Source organism: Leptopilina heterotoma, unplaced genomic scaffold (genome assembly GCF_015476425.1).
Source record: "Leptopilina heterotoma isolate Lh14 unplaced genomic scaffold, ASM1547642v1 Lhet_54, whole genome shotgun sequence".
NCBI lineage: Eukaryota > Metazoa > Arthropoda > Insecta > Hymenoptera > Figitidae > Leptopilina > Leptopilina heterotoma.
Window position 1 is genome coordinate 3,263,929 of NW_025111118.1, and position 22,036 is coordinate 3,285,964.

The window sequence follows — 22,036 nt, forward strand, 5'->3', positions numbered from 1 at the left end:
CTTAATTTGTAGCAACGCAACCCTGTTTATTTAATATATTAAGTAAAATTTACTAAAAATTCTAAAGCAAAAAGTCATTCACTAATTCAAATTATTAAACATTTTTACTAATTCAAATTTAGACAGTGAGAAGAACAAACATTAAGTAAATTAAATTAGATAAATAAAAATAACAGTACTAAAAATATATAATAATAAATAATAAAATTACCAAACAGTAAATGTCTGAATATAAAAAAATCCATTTGTTGAGAAGGAAAAATAATTTTATTTCTTACATACATTATAGTATTTTCCAAACTGACGACAAGATATACAAATTTGTATTTTTTAAAAAATGAGGAAGAAAAGAAAGTGATAACAATTATACATCATAATGATATATTCAACAATCATTTATATTTTTTTTGTACCTACAAATAGTAACAAAAAAGAAACTTAATTAACTTTCTATATACGCCAGTTGATTTCTGCACATATATGAATATATATATATATAATATGTAATATATATTTTAAAATGATAATTTTAACAATGATGTATCACTAGAGAAATTGTTATCCACTCAGACGGGTAACCAATACATGAATTTTATTAACATTATTTCAATTAATATTTTTTTCTAAATAAAAATATAGCTCTATATTTTTATGTTATTCATATACCATTCGTGAAAGATATTTTCATTCAAGAATAATCTTCAATTTGATGATAACTTATCACAAGAATAATCTTTGCTTCTTCTATTTATTTAAATATAATATATATGTACCTCTTTTTTTCCTCTTTAAATATCTATATGTATTAACGATTATGGATTGAAATTACATTTAAAAAAATTATTAATGTACATAGTTTTCGTTTCTGGTCTATTTATAGGATTCACTTTTTTTTTTATTTTGTTGCTTTTTTTTGGTCTCACAACGCAGTGCTGCTTTTAGTCATCTTTGGTAGGAGATGTACGGGCAACAACACCTTTATCTCAAATATTGACAACGCAAGACCATTCATGTAAGCATGACTGTTCCCTGAGTTGATAAACAACCTTTTCAGTCTTTACCTTGTGTTTTCTTTTGCTTTTAAATTAGCACTAAACACGCCGAAATCGAGTTTCAAAAAATTTTTTTAACAAAAGGCATTCTCTTCAATACTACATTTTTCATGCCCAAATATATTTATGTATATAATTCAACGATGAAAAACAAGATCACAATTTTTTTTTCCCCCCCACAAAGTATGTACAATTGTGTGACAATAAATTTCCTAGATAACACAATAAATACATAGTCTTTCAAGAAAAAAAAAATTATTTTAGTTAATTATTTTGAAAGAAAAAAATTGTTCTTTCAAATAGAATACTTTCACCAAACTAAGAAAAAAAGAAGAAAAAAAATATATATTGTCTGGTAGTTTAATAGACTACTATTTTTCCCTCTCCCTTACAAAGCATTGTAGGCATTATGTTGTTGTTTTTTTTTGTGCACAATTAAAAATGTATTACTCATTTGAAACATTAAAAATATCATCTCATTAACGTTGATAGTAAAAAATTGGCTAGATTTCATTCACTGATTTTTATCACAATAAAAAATGGTAAGCTGGAGTAATACAGTATTAGTATAACGAATAAATTTTTATCATAAGATTTCGAACATTTTCTTATATAAAGATTAATTGATAATATACATAGAATCTGTACAATGTAATATTTTATTCTTATTTTCTATAATAATTTAATAATAATATACAAATATAATTATTGAGATAGGAATGATGCAATATCCGTGACTCGCACGAACTCCAAAGGCAACAGTTAATTTACGTCACTGAAAAAATGCATAGCAAACTAGATGAAATATTGCTGCGAGAGAGGCAGTGTGAAAAAATTTATTCGACTATTATAGTGGCAAGGCGTTTGGGCCGTTTTCCCGATTTTTGTTTACGATGAATATTCACGTCCTTTTTACAATGTCGCACTACCTCGGGCGATGATTCAGCCGAACTGTCTGATTCACTTTGTTCTAATTTACGTTTTCTTGCTCTTGTAACAGGACCGGTTGATTCTTTAATATCATCACAAATCACATCCATGTCGCGTTTACGTCTCTTTACTTTTGGCTCGTCTCTCATTTCGTGTCGATAATTTCCAGGTGAATTTGAATCGGACGAGGAGGAAAGTGAACTGAGATATTCACTGACTTTTTCGTCACGAAAATCAAATGCATTTGGTTGAGCGGGCGATGAGGATTTTGTCGTGACTGTTGTTGTGGCACTTGGAGGTTGAAGATGCTGATAGGAGATGGTGGAAGACCTTGATGTTGTTGATGCAGTCGAAGACACGGAGCTGGAAGTCGAGCGTTTATGTAATTTTCGACGTTGAGCGAGTTTAGCGCCGTCGACCTCACGTAAACGGAAACCACCCTCTGGCTTATCAATTGAGCTACTATTCGACGTTGGCTCCAAACTGGATGCATCGAAACTGGAATTTTGACCTGCCAGCCATGGATGAAAAACGAGAGCCGACGCTGATAATCGTTGACTCGGTTCTGTTGTTAACAGGCCTTTCATCACTTGTTTGCCTACAAAAAATAATATTGTTTTAGTAAAAAATATAAAATATCAATACATAACATCTTTGCCACAAAAATTTGATTATATATTTCCCTGACCTCCATAGACAGAACTTTGAATTTTTCCCTGACCCTAAAGAATATTTAAATACGCTAAAAATAATTATATACACAAAAAAATGTTTGTAATACATTTATTTTTTTAATATCTTTAAACTTTTAAAATCATTCGGAATATCAACAGTTTTTTTTAAATAAATATTTCATTATTATTATTATTACTTTTCCACTAGGAATTAAGATATTAAAAACATTCAAATTCAAACCTATTGAAATTCAATAATTTAAAGGAATTGCTACTGTAATTTATTCAAAATTATTTTCAAGATTTTTCAATTTAATTACTTTCTAGAATTTTTAACTAAAATTCTTCTCTAATTCATTAATTTTTAACTACAAATGTTATGCGCGCGGGACGTGATATTTAATTTATTATTATTATGCAAATTATAAAATTTTTTATTTTCAAATATGAATTTTTAAATAATTTTAGATTCAAACTTTAAAAAAATTCAATTATTAACTATTTTACTAATTAATTATTCTTGTTTCTTAATTTCACAAATTTTAATAAAATTCTTGGCAAGAATTCAATTAGTTTCATAAATAATAACATTCTTCGTAAGAATTCAATTATTTTTTTATAAATAGTAAAATCTTTGCAAAAATTCAATTATTTTCAAAAAAATGTCACGAAAGAATTCAATTTTTTTCTTAATTGGTTATAAAATATTTCGAAAAAATTCAATTATTTTCTAAAATTATAATAAATTCTTCAAAAAATTAATTTATATTTATAAATAGTAAAATTCTTTGCAAAAATTCAATTATTTTTAATACAATTTTTTTTCATGAAAGAATCCAATTTTTAAAAAAATTTTAATAATATTTTTCGAAAAAATTCAATTATTTTTAAAAAATTTAATAAATTCTTCGAAACAATTCAATCATATTTATAAGTAGTAAATTCAATTATTTATTTTCCAAAAAAATGTCACGAAAGAATTCTATTTTTTTCTTAATTCGTTATAAAATTTTTTAAAAGAATTCAATTATTTTCTAAAGTTTGAATAAAATTCAACAATTAATTAATGTTCAATTTCAATTATTAACAAACACGATTATTTTAAAAACTTGAAAGAAATTGTTTATAAAAGTCAATTATTTTTAAAATTTTTAATTAAAATTATTAAAGAAACTCCAATATTTAAAAAAAATTCAAAGAAATTCCTCAAAATGAAGTTAATTTCAATTTTCAAAAATTTTAATAAAATTCTTTGCAAGAATTCAATTATTTTCCTAAATAATAAAATTCTTCGAGGGAATTCTATTATGTATTATCAAATTTTTTGATAAAATTCTTTGCAACAATTCTTTTGGAAAAAAATTTTAGAAATTAATTTATTCTCCACAATTTTGCGATAATATGTGAAATTTTTTTCTATTTTAAAAGATGGAATTTTTCATAAATTTTTATATTACTTTTTATAATTTTTATAACCTTTTATAATTTTGAATTTGAAGTAATATAATATTTGCATAGAATTTTATTTGAAATTGGAATCATTTAATTTTGAATTTAAATAATTTAATTTAACTGTTGAAAATAATTTAATTGTTTTGAAGAATTTTATTAAAATTTTCTGAAAATAATTAAATTCTTTTGAAGAATTCAATTAAATTCTTTAAAATAATTGAATTCTTTCAAGAAATTTTAATAAAATTATGTTGAAAATAATTGAATTACTGCGAAGGATTTTATTTGTAATGTATGGGAATTATTGAATTCTTGCAAGTTTTTTCGACGAATTTAATTCAAAACGTATTGAAAATAATTGAATTCTTTCGAGAAAATTTATTTTTAATTAAAGTTGAATCTGCTATGTATTAAAAAATTTTCAAGAATTAATTTATTTAAAATAAATTCAATTTCAAATCTGTAAAGTTAAAATATTGTTAGAAGTAAAAAGAATTTAAAATTAAATTAAATCTTTTCGATATATTTTTTAAGACTGCTGAACAATAAAATTTAGATGTTTCTTATGAATTCTAGAAATTGAATATTTTTCCAGAACTTTTAATAAAATTCCCTGAATTTTGGCTGACTAATTTTACTTTCTCTGACTTTTCCCTGAATTCTCCCTGACCTGTGACAACATAAGAACAATAACTAAAGAATATTTACCAGTTTCAGACACGTGATTGAGATCATCCCCATCGAAGTTAATTTCACCTGATTTAATTCTCGAAGCAAGATCTGAGGACGCCAGCGGAAATGGCGGCTTACCGGACAAAATTGAATACAAAACAGCACCTAAACTCCAAAGATCACAGCTTTCATCGTAGCCCTGCCTCGCGAGAACCTCAGGAGCAGCATAAGGAAGTGTAAAACAAGGCGTGTGTAATGGTTCACAACCTCGTTTCAATTGTGCCAAACCAAAGTCAACAATCTTAATCGACGCATCATCACCAGAATGGGAGAAAATTAAGTTCTCTGGTTTCAAATCACGATGAACAACACCTCGTGAGTGTATAAATTTCACAGCCGAGGCGAGTTGTCGAGCAATTTTACAGGCTTGCTGCTCGGTGAATGGTCGCTTTCGTTTAAAAAGTTCACCACCCGACAACAATTCCATGACTAGGTACGTGTGCGCTCTATCTTGATGAACTTCAATCAATTTCACAATATTCGGATGACCTTGACACGTTCTCAATAAAGATGCCTCCTTTTCCGTATAGACACGTCGACTGACAATTTTAACAGCGTACTCCTGCTTTGTCTGACGATGTCGACATTTTCGGCAAATGGAAAAACTCCCATCGCCAAGTGCACCCTCACGTGGATCCAATTCGTAGGTTTTGAAAAAACTAGATTCCTCGAAACACGCTGCTAAAATATCAGACGGCGTTGGTCGTTGATTATCTAAACTCTCCCTAGATGCTTCCTTAAAAATCTCATCACTCATTACATTGTCACTAAAAAGTATCGAAGGCGCAACGTAAGAGTAACCCTGAAACAAAAATTGCCTATTATAATTTCATTTCGAATCAAAGACTCTTTTTTCATTCGTAATTTTGATAATTAGAAAATCTTTAGTAATTTAATATTTAGATATCAAGTAAAAAATTGAACTCACTCGAAAAACTTTATCGTAATTAGGTGGTACAACAGCGGGACTATCAGCAGCGACCATTTTTGTAAATTCATCGGAAAAATTACTTGTATCCAGTTCATGAGTAATTCGAGGCACGAAAGGTGGAGTGATCGTTCTATTTTCAAGAGCTTCCCAACTAAATGGTGGCGGTGCTTTCTTAAAGAAGGCATGTTCCTTAAGTTCCTTCGCGTCTCTTGGCCCTCCACCCAATCTCTGTCGTGGATCCTTCACCAGGAGTCTTGTAATAAAATTCCTCACCGTTGGATTCAAATGACTTGGAATTGGAGGTTCAGTTTTTAATATCCGCCTCGATATTTCTTGTTGAGTATTCTTTTCACCTTCGACCGTAAATGGAGAGGCACCAGTTAGTAATTCATAAGTAAGAACGCCGACGCTCCACCAATCAACGGCCTATTTAACAAAGAAACAAAATTTTGTCATTCAAGAAACCTTTTTCTTTAAAATTTGAAATTAAAATTTGAAATTAAAATTAGATTAGGTAATAATTACCATAAAGTTACAATATTAAATAATCAAAATAAAATTACAATTAGATAATAATTAGGAATGCAAATTTGATTTTTTTATCAATTTGAGATTTTTTATTTACACAAGTGAATATATTCTAAACTTACAATATCGTGGCCTGCAGAACCTCCTCTCACAACCTCGGGCGCCATATATTCGATTGTTCCGCAAAACGAATAAGCTCTTGCATTACTATCTCTTTCGTGAGGTAAAAATTCTTTACTAAGCCCAAAATCGGTCAGTACAATATGACCCTCGTGGTCCAGAAGAATATTTTCTAATTTGATATCCCTGTATATGATTCCCAACTGCAAGTGCGGAAAAATAAATTCGTTAGAAATCTATTTTCTATATAAATAAAACGAGTTTGTTAAAATGCTTGTTAAAAAGAGAGAAATCCTTATACAAGAAAAAAGAAACTTGAGGATAAATTCGCATACCTTGTGCAAATGTTCCAGTGCTAATATAATTTCTCCTATATAAATTCGAACTTCATCTTCGGCAAAATGTTCCCTCTGATAAAGATGCGTGAATAATTCACCACCACTCACATAATCTATAAAAAAGAAAACACATTTTTAAAACTGAATTTTTAACAAATAAAATAAATTCCAAAGAGATTGCTTCATTTTTTTTGAAAATTACCTAAAATAAGGTGAAGTTTTGCGTCTGTTTGAAAGGCATAGTGAAGAGTAACTAAAAAGGGACTATCTCGAACAGCTTCCAAAACTTGTCTCTCAGTCTTTGTATGTTCCGTCGTCTTCTTTTTCTGGACGATGGATGCTTTTTTCAAAACTTTCATTGCATACAAACGTCCAGCGTCTGTACCAATTCGTTTTCTAACAAGAAATACTTTTCCATAGGCTAAAACAAGAAAATTAAGAATTATTCATGGAAATTAAGTTTAAAAAAAATCGAATTTAAAACAGTTTCTGAATTTATTCAATTATCTATAAACTTTCTAAATTTTCAGTTTAATACAAATGTTTCAATTTAATTAAACTTTATATTTATTATTTCAAGTCCCAATTTCGTAAACTTGGTCTATCACGCGTGTCTGGAGAAAGAAGTCTTGCAATGTAAGAGCAAGTGAAAGTAGAAGCATACTGGACGTTTCTATTTCTTTTGTAAGTTTGTTCTGCTTCACACTAAATTCTTTTTACTTAAATTGACTTCAATTTAAACATAACAAGGAAATAAGATTTTTTTTCGCAGGGAAAACAAACGTAAAAAAACTTTCTTTAATTTTACCTCCCATTTTACCCACTTGTTAACTCGAACGCAGTTTTCTAAAAACATATACTTTTTGAAAAGATCTACAAAACTTATCGGCGCAGATAAGCACAAAAAATAGTTCAAAGTCGTTTACCAACTCTCTTTTCAATTTTTCATTTTTTAAATTTATAAAGAAATTTTACCAGAACAACAGCATTATTTACAGGAAAAAGTCTTTCAGGATTTGAAATATCAGAATTTGAAATATTTGGAATATCAAAATTTGTCCTTAAAAGTATTTTTATCGCCCATATCCTTTTGAGCGATAATGAATCCGAATAACGAACTTTGAACTCCAAAATATGCATCACACATGTGACTTGAAATATTTACTACTGACAGTCATCTCCACTGAGACTGATAATGACCAAGTCAATATAAACTAGTTTAAGCCAACATTTTAATCAAGAAACTGTTTTAAAAATTCGTTCGTTTAAAAATTCCAAGGCAGAATGTTTCCTCACCTCCCGTTCCTAGAACTTTAAGCAGATCAAAATGCGTCATGTCGACTCTTTTCCCACTATCTGCCAAGTTGACTGTAACAGAAAGAAAATTTTTTCGTTAATGAAAGAATTATTTGCAATTTTTTTTATCTTTTATCTCTAATTACAAAAACTTTATTTTTTTGTAAAGTAAAAATTATTATTCTAGTTTAATTTAAAACAAGTTTTTTAATTTGTTTCTTGTGTTCAAATTTTTTAAAAAAGGATTAAAGATTCGAAATCTCTGACAGCAAGAGGCTTTCCTCTTTTTCTTTTTATCGTAAATAAAGAGTGTAAAGAAGAAAAATATGAGGAAATCCAGAAGAATAAGGATTTTGTCGAAATCCAAAAAAATGTTGCACCTTGAATTGAAGGGCTCTTCTGTGCACGTGTCCCCGGCCCTGACCGACAGTCAGAATCCGTGTCAAGGTACTATAGAAGCGGCCATGATCATGCCTGACGATATGTATTCGTTTAAGTATAGAAATGGAGGTTTGTATCTTGTGTGTCGTCTGACCTAGTTATTATACTTTTCCGTCATATAAAACTAAAAAGAATGTGTCTCATTGGTAAATTGATTTGGTAAAGTTGTTTTAAAACCAGTGCGAAATTGTGGTCGCCAGAAATGTCTGCTTGGCCCCATGGCGAGAGCTCAAAATCCACCAACTCTCACGTGCTGCAATTGCATGACCCAGATTGTCAGCATTCACTCACTATTTCGTAACGGGACCGACTTTCTTTCGGTTACCTGACTCAGCTTCTGTGCATTTTTATTCAACTTAAATCCAAACCTTTAAAAAGAGAATCAACAAAAAAAAAAAAAATAACAACAAGAATTATCCTCCTTTAAAAGGACCCCAACATCCTCCTTTTAAATTTAAAAAGTAGGTGAAAGAATCCGGAGAAGGTAATTCCTCATTTGTAAATTGAGAAATTTCAATCTCAAAGTCCACTGCAATTTTTTTTTTTTTTTTTGCAACACGGTACAAAAGTCACAAACATCTCGAACAAAAGAAATTAGAACAAAAAAGACATTTTTATCAAATAAACCACTCAACTTTGTAATTATTCTAAATACTTTTAGAAAATTTCAAAAGCTGAAAGCCTAAAAATACTTTCAGTCATTTATTTTTATTTAAATAGCTAAAAACAACCTCGATAAAAACGATAATTCAAAAAACAGGTTTTTTAAAATACCACGCATATTAAATCAAATATATAGTTGAAAACTTTTTTTTATATCGATACATTTTTATCTCGCTGTAAAATAGATAAATTTCTATATCTATTTAATCTAAATAAGTACAAAATTTAATTTAACATCAAATTTTTTAATAGTTTCGATATTTTCTCCTTATGTTGTAAAATTAAATGTAATCCTTTTTACCAGTCATGTAGGTCACAAGCCAATAAGCTTAAAAAGAATTATCGAGTCTTTTGCTATTACGGGTCTAGACTTCAACATATGAACTATAATTTAATTGTCATTTTCAAAGAGAACAAAATATTTACCAAAGAAATTTACATTCGATTCGAAAATAAATAAAATAGAATTCAATTCCTATTTTAGCTGCTTTTGCGCACGTAAGAATTTTATTTCGAGCGATAACATTATGTCCACGATATCTTTGTCATTTTCAAAAGCAAAAAAATTGAGAATAATTATCTTTCTTTAAAATAGATTTTCATCTTTTTCATTTTCATTATATTTTTACATTTTAAAAAGTTGGTTTTCAATATTTAACATAAGAATTGAATAGGCATCGAAAAAATTTAATTATTGAATGAAAACAATTTGTTTCGATCAAAAAAGTAAATATTAGTTTAGTAACGAATTAACGATCGGGAGAATCTGGTTTTTTTTCATTAAAAGTTATGCGATTAAAATCAATAATGAGAAAAGGGAAAGACATTTCGTAACAGCGAGAAAAGGGGTCCGGAGAATTCCCGGATCCTGATCTTTAAACCGTGAATGCCGTTACCAAGTACCGTACTAAATACCTTGCACATTCTATACACAGGCACACGAAAGCGAACGTGAAGTACCGGTGCAACTTAGTAAAATTTCGGTATTACAAAAGCCAAAACAGGATATATATAACACACCACTTTCTATTGAAAAGAAAAAAAAATCACTTCCAATTTTAACACCCGAGTGACAAAATATAAATACAAAATACATACTGATAAATAAATGTTCTGTATACTTGAGAATAATTTTTATCGACTAGAAATTGCCTCAAAACAACGGCCAAAGAAAATTTGCAAAGGAAGAACGGTACTGCTCTTTTTTATTTTATATTCTACCACAGGGATTAACATTCCATGACAATAGAGATAATGAAGTTGATTTCTATTGTTCGACATTCGAATGTTTTTATCACTTGACAAAAAGAAAATACTCCAAATCTCTCATGAGAGAGAATTTTAGTCTACTCCCGAAATAGAGAGAAAAAAAAACAATTTTATAATTTGGATTTGTTACGAAATGTTACGTAAAAATTTCCTAGACAGAAGGGAAGACCTTTCATCTCTATATAACTATGAACGGAATGTCTACTCCAAAATATATGATGGGACATTACGCAATGGATGTTAAAAATGCAGAGCGCAACGGAATAATAAAACGAGTCAACATCACAATTATTCCCTTATCAAAAACATCAAAAAAAAAATTCTTTTCCACCAATCAACGTGAAATATAACTTTCCCTAGGGTTCAGCATATGGGTCAAATTAACAATTTAATCTAGGTCACTAATTTTCCAATTCTAATTTCCCATAAGCCAGCCCCTCTCGAATTTCAACAAAAGAGAACAACAAACAAAATAATAAAATGACATTTCTTTAAAAAACAATAAAAAAAACGATGTCCTTAAAGTTTTGAACGTTGAAATGAACGCCAATATTTTTATTATTAATTTTAATTTGTATTTTAGTAAAAACTATTATTTTCCGAGTTGCCACAAAAATGATTTTGTTTCTCCCTTATTTCCAGACAGAATTTTGAATTTTTCCTTGATCCAAAAGAATATTCTGATTCACACTACGTACTGTAACTTTAGCAAAATTATTTCCAAGATTTCGAATTTAATTATTTTGTGGAATTTCCAACTGAATTTCTTCTCCGGATCAATTATTTTTAATAATTTTTTAAAAAGTTCCTTGAGAGTGAAATTATTCAAAGAAAAAAAAAGAAAGATTATTTAAAATAATTCTGAAATTGTTTACAATTCAGCTTTACGAAATTTCAAAACAATTTGAATAAAAAATTTTCAAAAGACTAACTTCTTCACAATTTAAAATTCAAATTTTCTAAAATTTCAATTTGAAACATTTTGAAATTAAATTATTTATAAAATTTGTAGACGCAACTCTTATAAAATTCAATTATTTAAATTATTTTTAAATTAAAGTTATTATTAAATTATTCCATTTAAATTTTTAACTAAACTTCTTTTCCAAATCAAGTATTTTTAATAATTTTTTAAGATTAAAAAAAATTGTTTTATTCCAACGAAAGTAGAAAGTTAAAATAATTCTGAAATCCATTTGTTTGCAATTCAATTTCACGAAATTTCGATTATTCGAAAATTTTTCAATTAAATATATAAATATTCAAAAAACTAACAAAAAAATCTGAATAAAAAGTTTTTGAAAGACTAACTTCTTCAAAATTTTAAATTAAAATTATTTAAAATCCAAATTTTCTAAAATTTTAATTTGAAACCTTTTGAAATTAAATTATTTATAAAATTTGTAGACGCAACTCTTACGAAATTTAATTATTTTCGAAATTTTTAACTAATATTCTTTTCTAAAGCAAGTATTTTAAACAAATTTTTATGATTAAAAAAAATTGTTTTATTCGAACGAAAGTAGAAAGTTAAAATAATTCTGAAATCCATTTGCTTACAATGCAATTTCACGAAATTTCGATTATTCGAAAATTTTTCAATTAAATATAAATATTCAAAAAATTAATAAAAATATTTGAATAAAAAGTTTTCAAAGAGTAACTTTTTCGGAATTTCCAATTAAAATGATTTGAAATTTAAATTTTCTAATATTCTAAATTGAAACATTTTGAATTGAATTATTATTTTTACTAATTTTTATGAAAAACTTCTTTGACAATTCAATTATTCAAAGAAAAAAAGAAAGTTCATCTAAAATAATTCTAAAATCTACTGATTTACAAGTCAATTATTCAATAATAAAAAATTTCGATTATTTGAAAATTTTTCGAAATACATTTAAAAATTTGACTGATTTCAAAAACATTTGAATACAAATTTTTCAACGACTAACATTTTCAGAATTTTTAATCAAGATTATTTCAAATTTCAAATTAAAATCTTTTGAAATTGAATTATTTATCAAAATTGTAAGCTCAACTCTCATAAAATCCAATTAATTTTGGAATTTTTAAGTAAAATATCATTCTCTAAATAATTTATAAGTAATAATTATCGTTCTTATTAAAGATAATTAAATTATTTAAAATAAATTCAATTTCACATTCAAGTTTCATTATTATCAGAAATAGAAAAATTTAATGTTTTGTATTAAAATTCGTGGCGATTTTAAAGTTTATAAGGTAAACAAAAAGAAAAAAAATTCAGGAAGAATTAAATCTTGTTAATTTTCTCAAAGATTACTGGACACAAAAATCTAAAAATCTAAAAATTTTTTATGAATTCTAAAAATTAATAATATTTTCTAGCACTTTTGATAAACTTCCATGACTTTTTCCTGATTTCCCTGACCAATTTTACTTTTCATGATTTTTTCCTGACTTCCCTAATTTTCTTAATATGTGGCAACTTTTATTTAGTACATTAAAAAAATTAGTTGTTAACAAAGTAAATGATAAATTTAAATTAGTTTTAAATATAGTACAGTAATTTTGAAAAGTAAATTTAAAGAAAAAAGAAATTTTTGTTCATTTCGACTTTTAAAGTTTTAGTGAAATAAAAAACGAATGAAAAAAGTGTTAAAATATTCCTTTTATGAATTTCTTCAAATAAGAACAAATCCGACTAAAGTAATTTAATTTCTAATGAAGAAATATATCGATTTGAAAATAAAATTTTTAACAATAAATGTATGAGATTTACGGAAGAACGAATGACATAATATTGTGGCATTGTTATTAGATTGCATCACATACAGTGTCAAGAAAAAATGAGCGCATAATACATAACTATATATGAATTTAATAAAAAAAGCAACTCGGAAACTGCTTTATGAAAGATCACATTCTCCAATGTTAAGTACTGATTCAAAGTCACTGTTTCTGGTATCATTGCACAATATTGCTTTTGTAAACAAGTGCGAAGTCGTCGTTTTTTTTTTCTCTCTCTCTCTCTCTCTCTTTGAAAAATCCCCCTAGTTCAATAAAAAAAAAATTCGACTTGAGGAATAATTAGAAATTATTCTTTTTTTGTTGATTTTACATCACTCAGTCACACTGCGGGCCCAATTCAGTCAAAGATGTTGAAACTTTTGTATTCATTACTATCAGAGTTGTAAGTAGGGCGTAAACTGCGCCGCCATGGTCATACGATTTAGTAGGTCGAGGAATTTTTGTAAAATCTGAAAAAAATATCAGTAAATTTCTCTCAATTTTCCATAATACATTGTATAATATTTATGATTGTAATTCAAAAATTTAAAAAAAAATACTCTCAAAAACATATTTTCTGTCTGTATTGGATTATTTCCAAAATTGAATTGAAAATAATATCTAGATTAATAATTTTTTTTTTTAATTATAATTTTTAACGACAATTAAGAAATGTGTATTTCTAAATCAAAACGATCGTGTTACTGTGATTGTTTTCAATATTCCACGATAAACATTGCAACAGATATCACGTACAAATCAGAATTATTACACTGACTTCAGCATTTCCTCCTTCTCGAAAAAAACATTAATTTCACTTTAATACTTAATTTTACTTCTTCCAGAATTTTACAAAACTCGAGTTTATAATTCCCAGAAAAATTCTTTATTTTCCTAATAATAAATTTTTCTTCTTCGAATAAGAAAATATTTGTTTTTTTTCTGTTATAGTATGTTATTATTGTTAAACTGACTATTAAAACATTTTCAAAACGAAAAATATTATTCTTTTTCGTATAATAATAATAATAATGTAAATAATCAAAAAACAAATATTTGCGTACACATTAATTTTCGTATAATAAAAAAATAATTTTGTGAATTACCGAATTAAACAAAAAAAAATAATAATAAAAAAAACAGTAAATATAGATCCAGATACACGAAGATAATAAAAGTTATCGGCCTCACATTGAATATTTGTCCAATTGAATTTGTGAAACTCATTAGGTCGGAAATATCTTCATTGCAAACAAAGAAAATGTTATTTTTGGAAAAAAAATGCAGATCATTTACAAGTCGCGTTCAACGTTCTTTTATTTAAAGACTTTACAAATAACAAAGAAAATCTTTTGCCAGTAGAAAATCATTTTTAGATTTAGAAACAAAAAAAAAAAAAAAAAAACAATAAAAGCAAAAATTGAACAATACAAAAAATCTGCAAAAAAAAAAATTATTCTTTAAATCCCCATTAAAATTAAAAAAAAATAGAACAGAAAAAATTACAATTTTAATGTTTTCATCAAGGGTAAAGCAATTTTTTTTTATTCCGCGAAATGTTTTTCAGATGAATAGCAGGTTTTTCCCACGCTTTTGATTCTATAAAAGAAGCCATAATTATTGCGTATAGAGAGTATTCGGACTAACAAATAGAACGTGTGATGTTATTCAAAATTAACAATTGTGTAAAATTAAAAAATTAATTTTATTCATTGTTATAAAAAAAGCAAACAGATATCCAGCAATGAATTTGTTTCGAAAAAATATTCATTTTAAACTAAAAAATAAAAATATAAACAAAATATTACAAAATTAGTAAAATAAAAGAAAAAGAAAAATTGATAAATAAAAGTTACGTTTGTTTAAATAAAAAAATGTATCAGAATAAAATTTTTTCAACACAGAATATTAAGTATAATTATTGATAAATTACACACGTGTAAGGAACAAAAATTATTTTTTCAAAACAATCGCGCCTTTTATAAAAACAAGAATTTAACGTTCATTTAAATTTAGAATATCTTTGTCAATCATTTGACATTCGTCCAGTAAATGATAATTATTTTTTTCTCATTCCTGAATAATCTTGATTAAAATTAACTCCAATTATTCAATTTTATTACGAAATAATAAATGCATAATATGTTATATATTCCATTAGAAGTAAAATTCAATAAAGGATGTGTCAATTGTTTCTTATTTCTTACATTGTTTTCCTTTACTTTCATTGTTTCTTTACAATAAAAAAAAAATTGTAACTCCAAAAGAAAAAAATGGAAAAACATTTTCTTTGTTCAAATATTTTTCTTGAAATCAAAAAGAGAAAAATCTTTATTGGCAAAAAATGACTTTTTTAAAACTGAAATACGAAATAAATAAAATAAAAAAATTTAAATTAAATTTAAAAAAAAAGTTGAAAATTTCATTTTTTAAATTTTTTATACTTTTGAAACAATTTTCTTTTAATTTGAAAAATAAGTGATTATAATTTTCATACTCGAAAAAGTGGACATAAAACTTGTTTTCTTTCTATTTGAAAATAGTTTTCAGTGTTTCTTTTTCTTTTTTTTTTATCAGTACCATTAACGATTGTAACAAAACGCTTTTGTTGTTTATTATAATAATGATATTCCGACACGTGAAGACACTGTTCAGGTCAAATTTCCGTGAATATGAGGCACTTGTTCCGATATTGATAATAATTTTGTACTATTTTTTTAATTAATTTTTTTATCTATATATTTAGTATACGATTTTGTTAATTATTAATATTCATACTCGACAAATAATTCTAGACTTTAACTTTCCATCACGTTTCGTGATGAAAGTATAGACATTAGTCGCCTAATTACAACTCTTGACATAATCTTTAAAAATCTTTGCATGACCACAAAGATATTTTCTTTCAATTTCAAATGTTTATTATTTTTTTCTTAATGGGAAATATTTTTTTATTTCTCATTTTCAGTTCAATTTTCATTTCTCATACTTCAATTTTCAATTCAATTTTCTCAAGTCATCATCATTTTCTGTACATAATTTTATAAAATTGCAAGAAAAGGATCAATTTTTCCCCCTTTGTTTTTTAGTTTCCTTAGAATTGTCATAATTCGTCTATACATGATATTGAAGAGAATAAAAAAAAACCCTCTGATTATTTAAAGAACTTGCAAGTCAGCGATCATTTGGGGGCACGTGTAAAATTCTAAAACCAAGAAAATTAATTACTTTTACTGAACTACATCACATATTAACAATGTAACAGACTAAAAATCGACCCAAATCGAAAAGCAACGAATTTAGGTCGCTCGATAACGGATTTCATCGAGTGTAACGGTGGTATTATCCAACAACGTTTCCTTTTAGTGTTACAATCGAGAATACAAATACAAAAATAAAATATAAAAGAAAATACTATTTTTCAACTTTTCCTTTACTTGCAAAAAAAAAAAAAAAAATCTCCCCAAATCATAAAAATGATTTTTCTTCCCAATATTCCAACTCTGTGAATTATTCCTAAATGCAGAAAAATTTATTTCTAAAATTCTCGAAAGTATTTTTTCTTCATTAAATATATAAAAAAGGAGACATGACATTTCAAAGAGTATACAATATTTGCATCTCTGGTTTCAGACTGGTTTTTTGTTACGGCCCTGAAAACACGGACTGTACACCGACGAAAGTTCACTACACATACTGGTTAATGAGTGATAAATACACCAAGTTTCCCCTCCTCATTTTCTCCCACTTTATTCTCTCGTAGGTTTTCCTTCTTCCAGTGTATATATTCACGTGGCAAATACCATATGGATCATAATAACTAAAAAATTACAAAAAAAAATTTAATTAAAAATATTTTCAAAAATCAATTTTACATTATTCAGAAGAAGAAGAAGAAGAAGAAGAAAAGGATAAAAAGTTTAAGAAAAGGACAAAAAAAAAGAATTGAGTTCATAAAATTTTAAAAAAGCAATAAGAAGACAGATAAGATATTCCCTCTCCACATTAACATCTGAGCAATTAATGCTAATCAAGCATTCACACATATAAACATCTTCACAACAATGGGATGCTTGAATCTTTTTTTTTTTCAAAAAAAGAAGAAATGCTCATTTTATCATTTTAGAAAATTTTCTTCGAATAATTTCAATTATATTTAAAAGAATAAATTTACAGCTGCAATGATTTATTTAAATTTTTTTGTAAAACGTTTTCTTAATAGAGCGTGAAATTAACAATTCTAATTTAAATTATATAACTATGACTTCTTGAAAAAAAAAATATCTTACATTTAAATATTTCGTCGACAAAAAACAAAAAGAATTACCCGTGTCGAAAAATATTTACTTATTATCATTTTTTAAACAACAGAAAAAAAAAATAAATATTAATTTAATTTGCAAACAGATATAAAAAAAGGTAAAAATGTATTTTTACATATAAACTAAAAATATATTTAAAAATTAAAATATAAAATAAAGATTTAAAATTATTAAAAATAAAAAATTCTGAAGTTTTGTAAAATATTGTGAAGAATAAAACAATAGAAATTTTTGTTGTTGTTTATGACTTGAAATGAAGTACAACAGTACAATTTTAAAATTAAAAAAAAAAGTAAAAATATATTTTTAAAAAAGTAATTTTTAAATAAATTTATTAGTTTTCTAAAATATTCTGAAGAATAAAATAGAAAAAAAATTTTTGTTGTTATTTTAATGACTTCAAATAAAGAACAGTTCAGTTTAAGTATCAAAAGGCTTAATGAGAAGATAATAGTAAATCTTATCGTTAAAAGGTGTTTCTAGAAGTAAAGTTCTGATTAATTCAGACAGCTAAAAGTCATTGGATCATGTTTCATTCAACTGCCAAGTTCATTAACAAATCTAAATTTCTCGCAAATAGCCCCCGCACTTTTATAATCGACAAGGAAAAACTTGGAAAAACTTTTTTCTCTTATTTCACTTTTCAGCAGAGCGAAAGTATATTAATAATAATTTAAACAATAATTTCAAATTTTATAACAAAGAATTTTGTAATTATTAAATTTATAGTAAAATTTGCATTTCTACTTCAATTTCAATGAATTTTTGGAATATTTGGAATAAATCCAAGTGCTACAAACAACTTTGTTTTATCATTTCTTTTTTGTGGTTTGTTATTCTAAATGTGTGTAATTTTTGAGGCAAACTTGTGATATCTTTAAAAGAATCTTTAATATATATAGAAATATATATACTTAAAGGCTGATTATAATATTTCACAAGAAAAACTCATGCAAAAACATGTTTTTGCATATACGATTTTTGTTTTGAATTCAATGTTTTGAGGTGAAACGCGAATTCCTTTTAAGATTTCCTTTTTTCTCTGTAAATATTTTTTTCTCTTGTTTACACATACTCGTTAAATCTTGTTTCACAACTTGCTGCATTGAGAAAAAGATAGATCTAAAATTATTAATTAATAATAATTAAAAATTCAATAATTAATAGTTCTAATTTGCACTTTCTTTAATTTTATTTACCTCAATTACCCTTTGAGTCTCAAGATAAAATTAATTTCATTATTTCGTAATGATTTTTATAGCGATTAATAATTCCTATGAGCTTTATTTTACTCAGAATATTTGTTTCCTTGACTAGAAATTTTATGATGATAAGGCACGTTATTTCCGATTGGGAAATAATGTGACATTTAGACTTCCTTAGAAATTATGTTTCAGAAAGTCTTTTAAAATTAAATTTACAATTAAAAAAAAAACTTTTAAAATGATAAAGGTCATCAAATTAACGAAATTCATTCTGTAATATACATAAATTAAAATTTAAAAATCACAATCAGTGATTTATATCAGTTTTTATATATATATCGTACTTTGTTATTCTTTACAATCATTTTGTGATCTATATTTAAGAACAGTACTTGAATTTGTTCAAACGAATATTAAATATTGTTTTCAATGTCATTTAAATATAAAAGAGGAATTATTTTTTAATGAGAAATTCTTTAACGAAACTTTGATTTCTTTATTTTAATGTTTAATATATTTTTAATTTTTAATGTTCTTTATTATTTTAATGTTTAATATTATTTTAATTTTCAATATTCTTTATTATTATTTTAATGTTTAAATATTTTTTTTTAAAGAAACTTGTAAAAGTATTCTTTCTAAAACTTCAACAATAAAAATATCCCGACTATGGTTTCTTTTTAAAATAGATAAATTAAAATAAAGTGAAATTTTTCACCGGAGAAATTTCCAATTTAATCATTTTTGAAAACTAAATGATGACAGTTAATGATAAATGTTATTTACATCGGTCAAGAGGTCTGCAAAAAGGATTACGTTAATGAGTATTACTCGAAACCATTTTTAAACTCCGATTTTTGATCTCTTTAGAAAATATGAGTTTATACTAATCACCAAACGATGGCAAAATAATTCAATATTTTTCAATTTTATTAATGTATTTAAAAAAAAATATTATAAATTATTCAAACAACAAATTGAAATATTCAATCAAAAAGTATAACAAAGAAAATATAAACAAAATAACAAAGAAAAAAAATAAGAATAAAAATTGATATAAATGAATTTGACACCATAAATGATAATAATTTATTTAATTGACAATTGAAGCAAAAAGAACCGAAAATTGATAGAAATAAATTTCCCAACACCATATGAAAGATAATAATTAATTTAATTGATCTCCTTTCTATCACAAAATCTTTATCAAAATGTCTAGAAATAGATTTATTCCATGACTTTCCCTTGGAAAAGCGGTATTTATTATTTTTGTTCATTGGCGTTTCACCAACTCAAAGCACTTTTACTACGTTTGTAAAAGAAGCGTAATCAGAAAGGCAAGAGAAGACTTGGTTAGATTTAGGTCACCGTGTTACATCACAAGAATTCAAATTTAAGTATCCTTTGAATAAGCTTTCTTCGATACTTAAGTAACACAACAAGAAAACGTCAATTATTTCAGATACGTTGAAAATTGAAAAACAAAAAACAAAAAAAAAACAACAAATCCTCAATAAAGGTAAAGAATACACGCGGAATTACAATTTAATCATACATGAAATGTACAACTTGTCAATTAAATTAGTCTTTTAAGATAACAAACAGCATTAGGAACTAGAATCAGCTTATGGAGAATTAATTTGTTTGAAAATTAGCACTCTGGCCTTCAATTTTAATTGGCGAAGTTATTATTCATTATGACTCGAGTATTTGCCATATATTTTATTGTTTTTCATTTTTTTTTTTTTTTCATAAAACGTTCTATTTACTTTATATTAGTTTTTCATATTTTATTTAGAAGAAAGAATTTGTTTTAAACCCAAATACTTGGCTTGGATGATTATTGAAACTAATAATTATTCCAATTAATAATTTTAAAAAAATTTAAAAATTAAAAATAAATAAAAAAAAGTAAATAAAAATAAAATATAAAAACTTGATTATTAAAAATTTTTAATTAATTAATCATTATTGCAATTAATACCTAATCTTTAATTCATTAATTATTGATTGTGATAATAAATAATTTAATCAACTAATCTAGTTAATGTTTTTCATATGAAACGAAATAAAATTCTAATTCTGATATTAATAAAGTGTTTAAATTTCCAACTAGTCGATTTTAACAAACTTAAAATTTCGTTACCAGGAAAATTTATAATTTAACGGAAATTCCATTTGCCCGAATTTTACACAGCAGATCTTAGTTCATCGAATTTTTTTAATTTCAGAGAATTTCCACATTTAATCACCATTTTCATTTCGTGGAATACTTTTTTCATTTAATCAATTATCGGAGCAGTTTAGCAGAATTTTGCATGCAATATAAATGATTAAATACTGCCAAGAAAAGAAAATTTCATGAAATCGAAAATGTTCGATTAAACATAAAAATTCGAAAAGTATATATATAAAAATTTACAGGTATAAACAAATATTTAAATAATTAAAATAAAAATTCTTTTACATTGTAAAATTATTGTTTGCCAGAAAATGGAAATTTGAATTCGAATTTATGAAGGGTATATACTATTTTTCCACAATGTTGTTGGTTCTTCGATATTCTGAGGCTTTTTTTCATAATGACCTGCCTGCGGGATGAAATAATGTTTCAGGTATTCACATAGTAAAACTTTCAACATTCAAAGTCTATTTGGTTGAAAAGCCATCTATTGTTCCCATTTTAACTTACAAGCAGAAAATGTCTGTCTAAATGATAATTCATTTTCAATGGACTCTAAAGGTAATAAAAACACCTTGTGTAAAAGAATAAATAAATTTTAAGCGGTTTTAAACATGAAAATTTACAAATTTTCCAAACTCTCCTCAAATTAAAAAAAGAAAAGATCTCTTCGTTTTCTATTATAGTTTCTAAATTTCCTCATTTTTCCTTCAAATTGTATACGCCTCTTTTGCAATAAATAATTTTCAACTTAGCTCAAGTAGAAAAAACAACACTAATTACCGTTAATTTAAAAACTCATTACGAAATATTAAAGACAAATTATTACTTTTTAATTTCGAAAAAAAATTAACCCAAAATTCCCAAAAATAGAAAAATAATATCTTCTGTGAAATACAAAAACAAATTATGTAGAACAAAATTTGTCCTGATTTTCAAAATATCGATTTTTAAATTACTTGTCAAGACACGTGTTCAGCTTTAAATTTGAATAGTCGTTTATTTTCAACGCTTTACAGGGGGGGAGAAGAAGTAAATTTAGATCCTGATTTGACCCATAAAAAACAAATAAGCCTTACTTTTAAATCAATTTAAAAACTATTAAAATACACTTTTAAAGAAGTACAAT

The 22,036-nt window shown here is 25.7% G+C and overlaps 1 protein-coding gene across 3 annotated transcripts in view; it reads right to left on the reverse strand.

Moving 5' to 3' along the window:
• Positions 1 to 248: 248 nt before the first annotated feature.
• LOC122508553 (ribosomal protein S6 kinase alpha-5-like) overlaps positions 249 to 22,036 on the reverse strand; it is a 36,250-nt gene continuing 14,462 nt past the window's right edge. For 2 of the 3 annotated variants that reach the window (XM_043621979.1, XM_043621978.1), the window contains 7 exons: positions 8,054 to 8,125; positions 6,960 to 7,178; positions 6,755 to 6,870; positions 6,422 to 6,622; positions 5,769 to 6,197; positions 4,817 to 5,642; positions 249 to 2,580 (listed from right to left, as the gene is read on the reverse strand). In XM_043621979.1, coding sequence (XP_043477914.1) covers positions 1,889 to 2,580; positions 4,817 to 5,642; positions 5,769 to 6,197; positions 6,422 to 6,622; positions 6,755 to 6,870; positions 6,960 to 7,178; positions 8,054 to 8,125 — 2,555 coding nt within the window. In that variant the 3' untranslated portion in view covers positions 249 to 1,888. Of the gene's footprint in view, positions 2,581 to 4,816; positions 5,643 to 5,768; positions 6,198 to 6,421; positions 6,623 to 6,754; positions 6,871 to 6,959; positions 7,179 to 8,053; positions 8,126 to 8,433; positions 8,859 to 22,036 lie in introns of those variants that run through there. The other variant, XM_043621980.1, reaches the window with a different exon arrangement.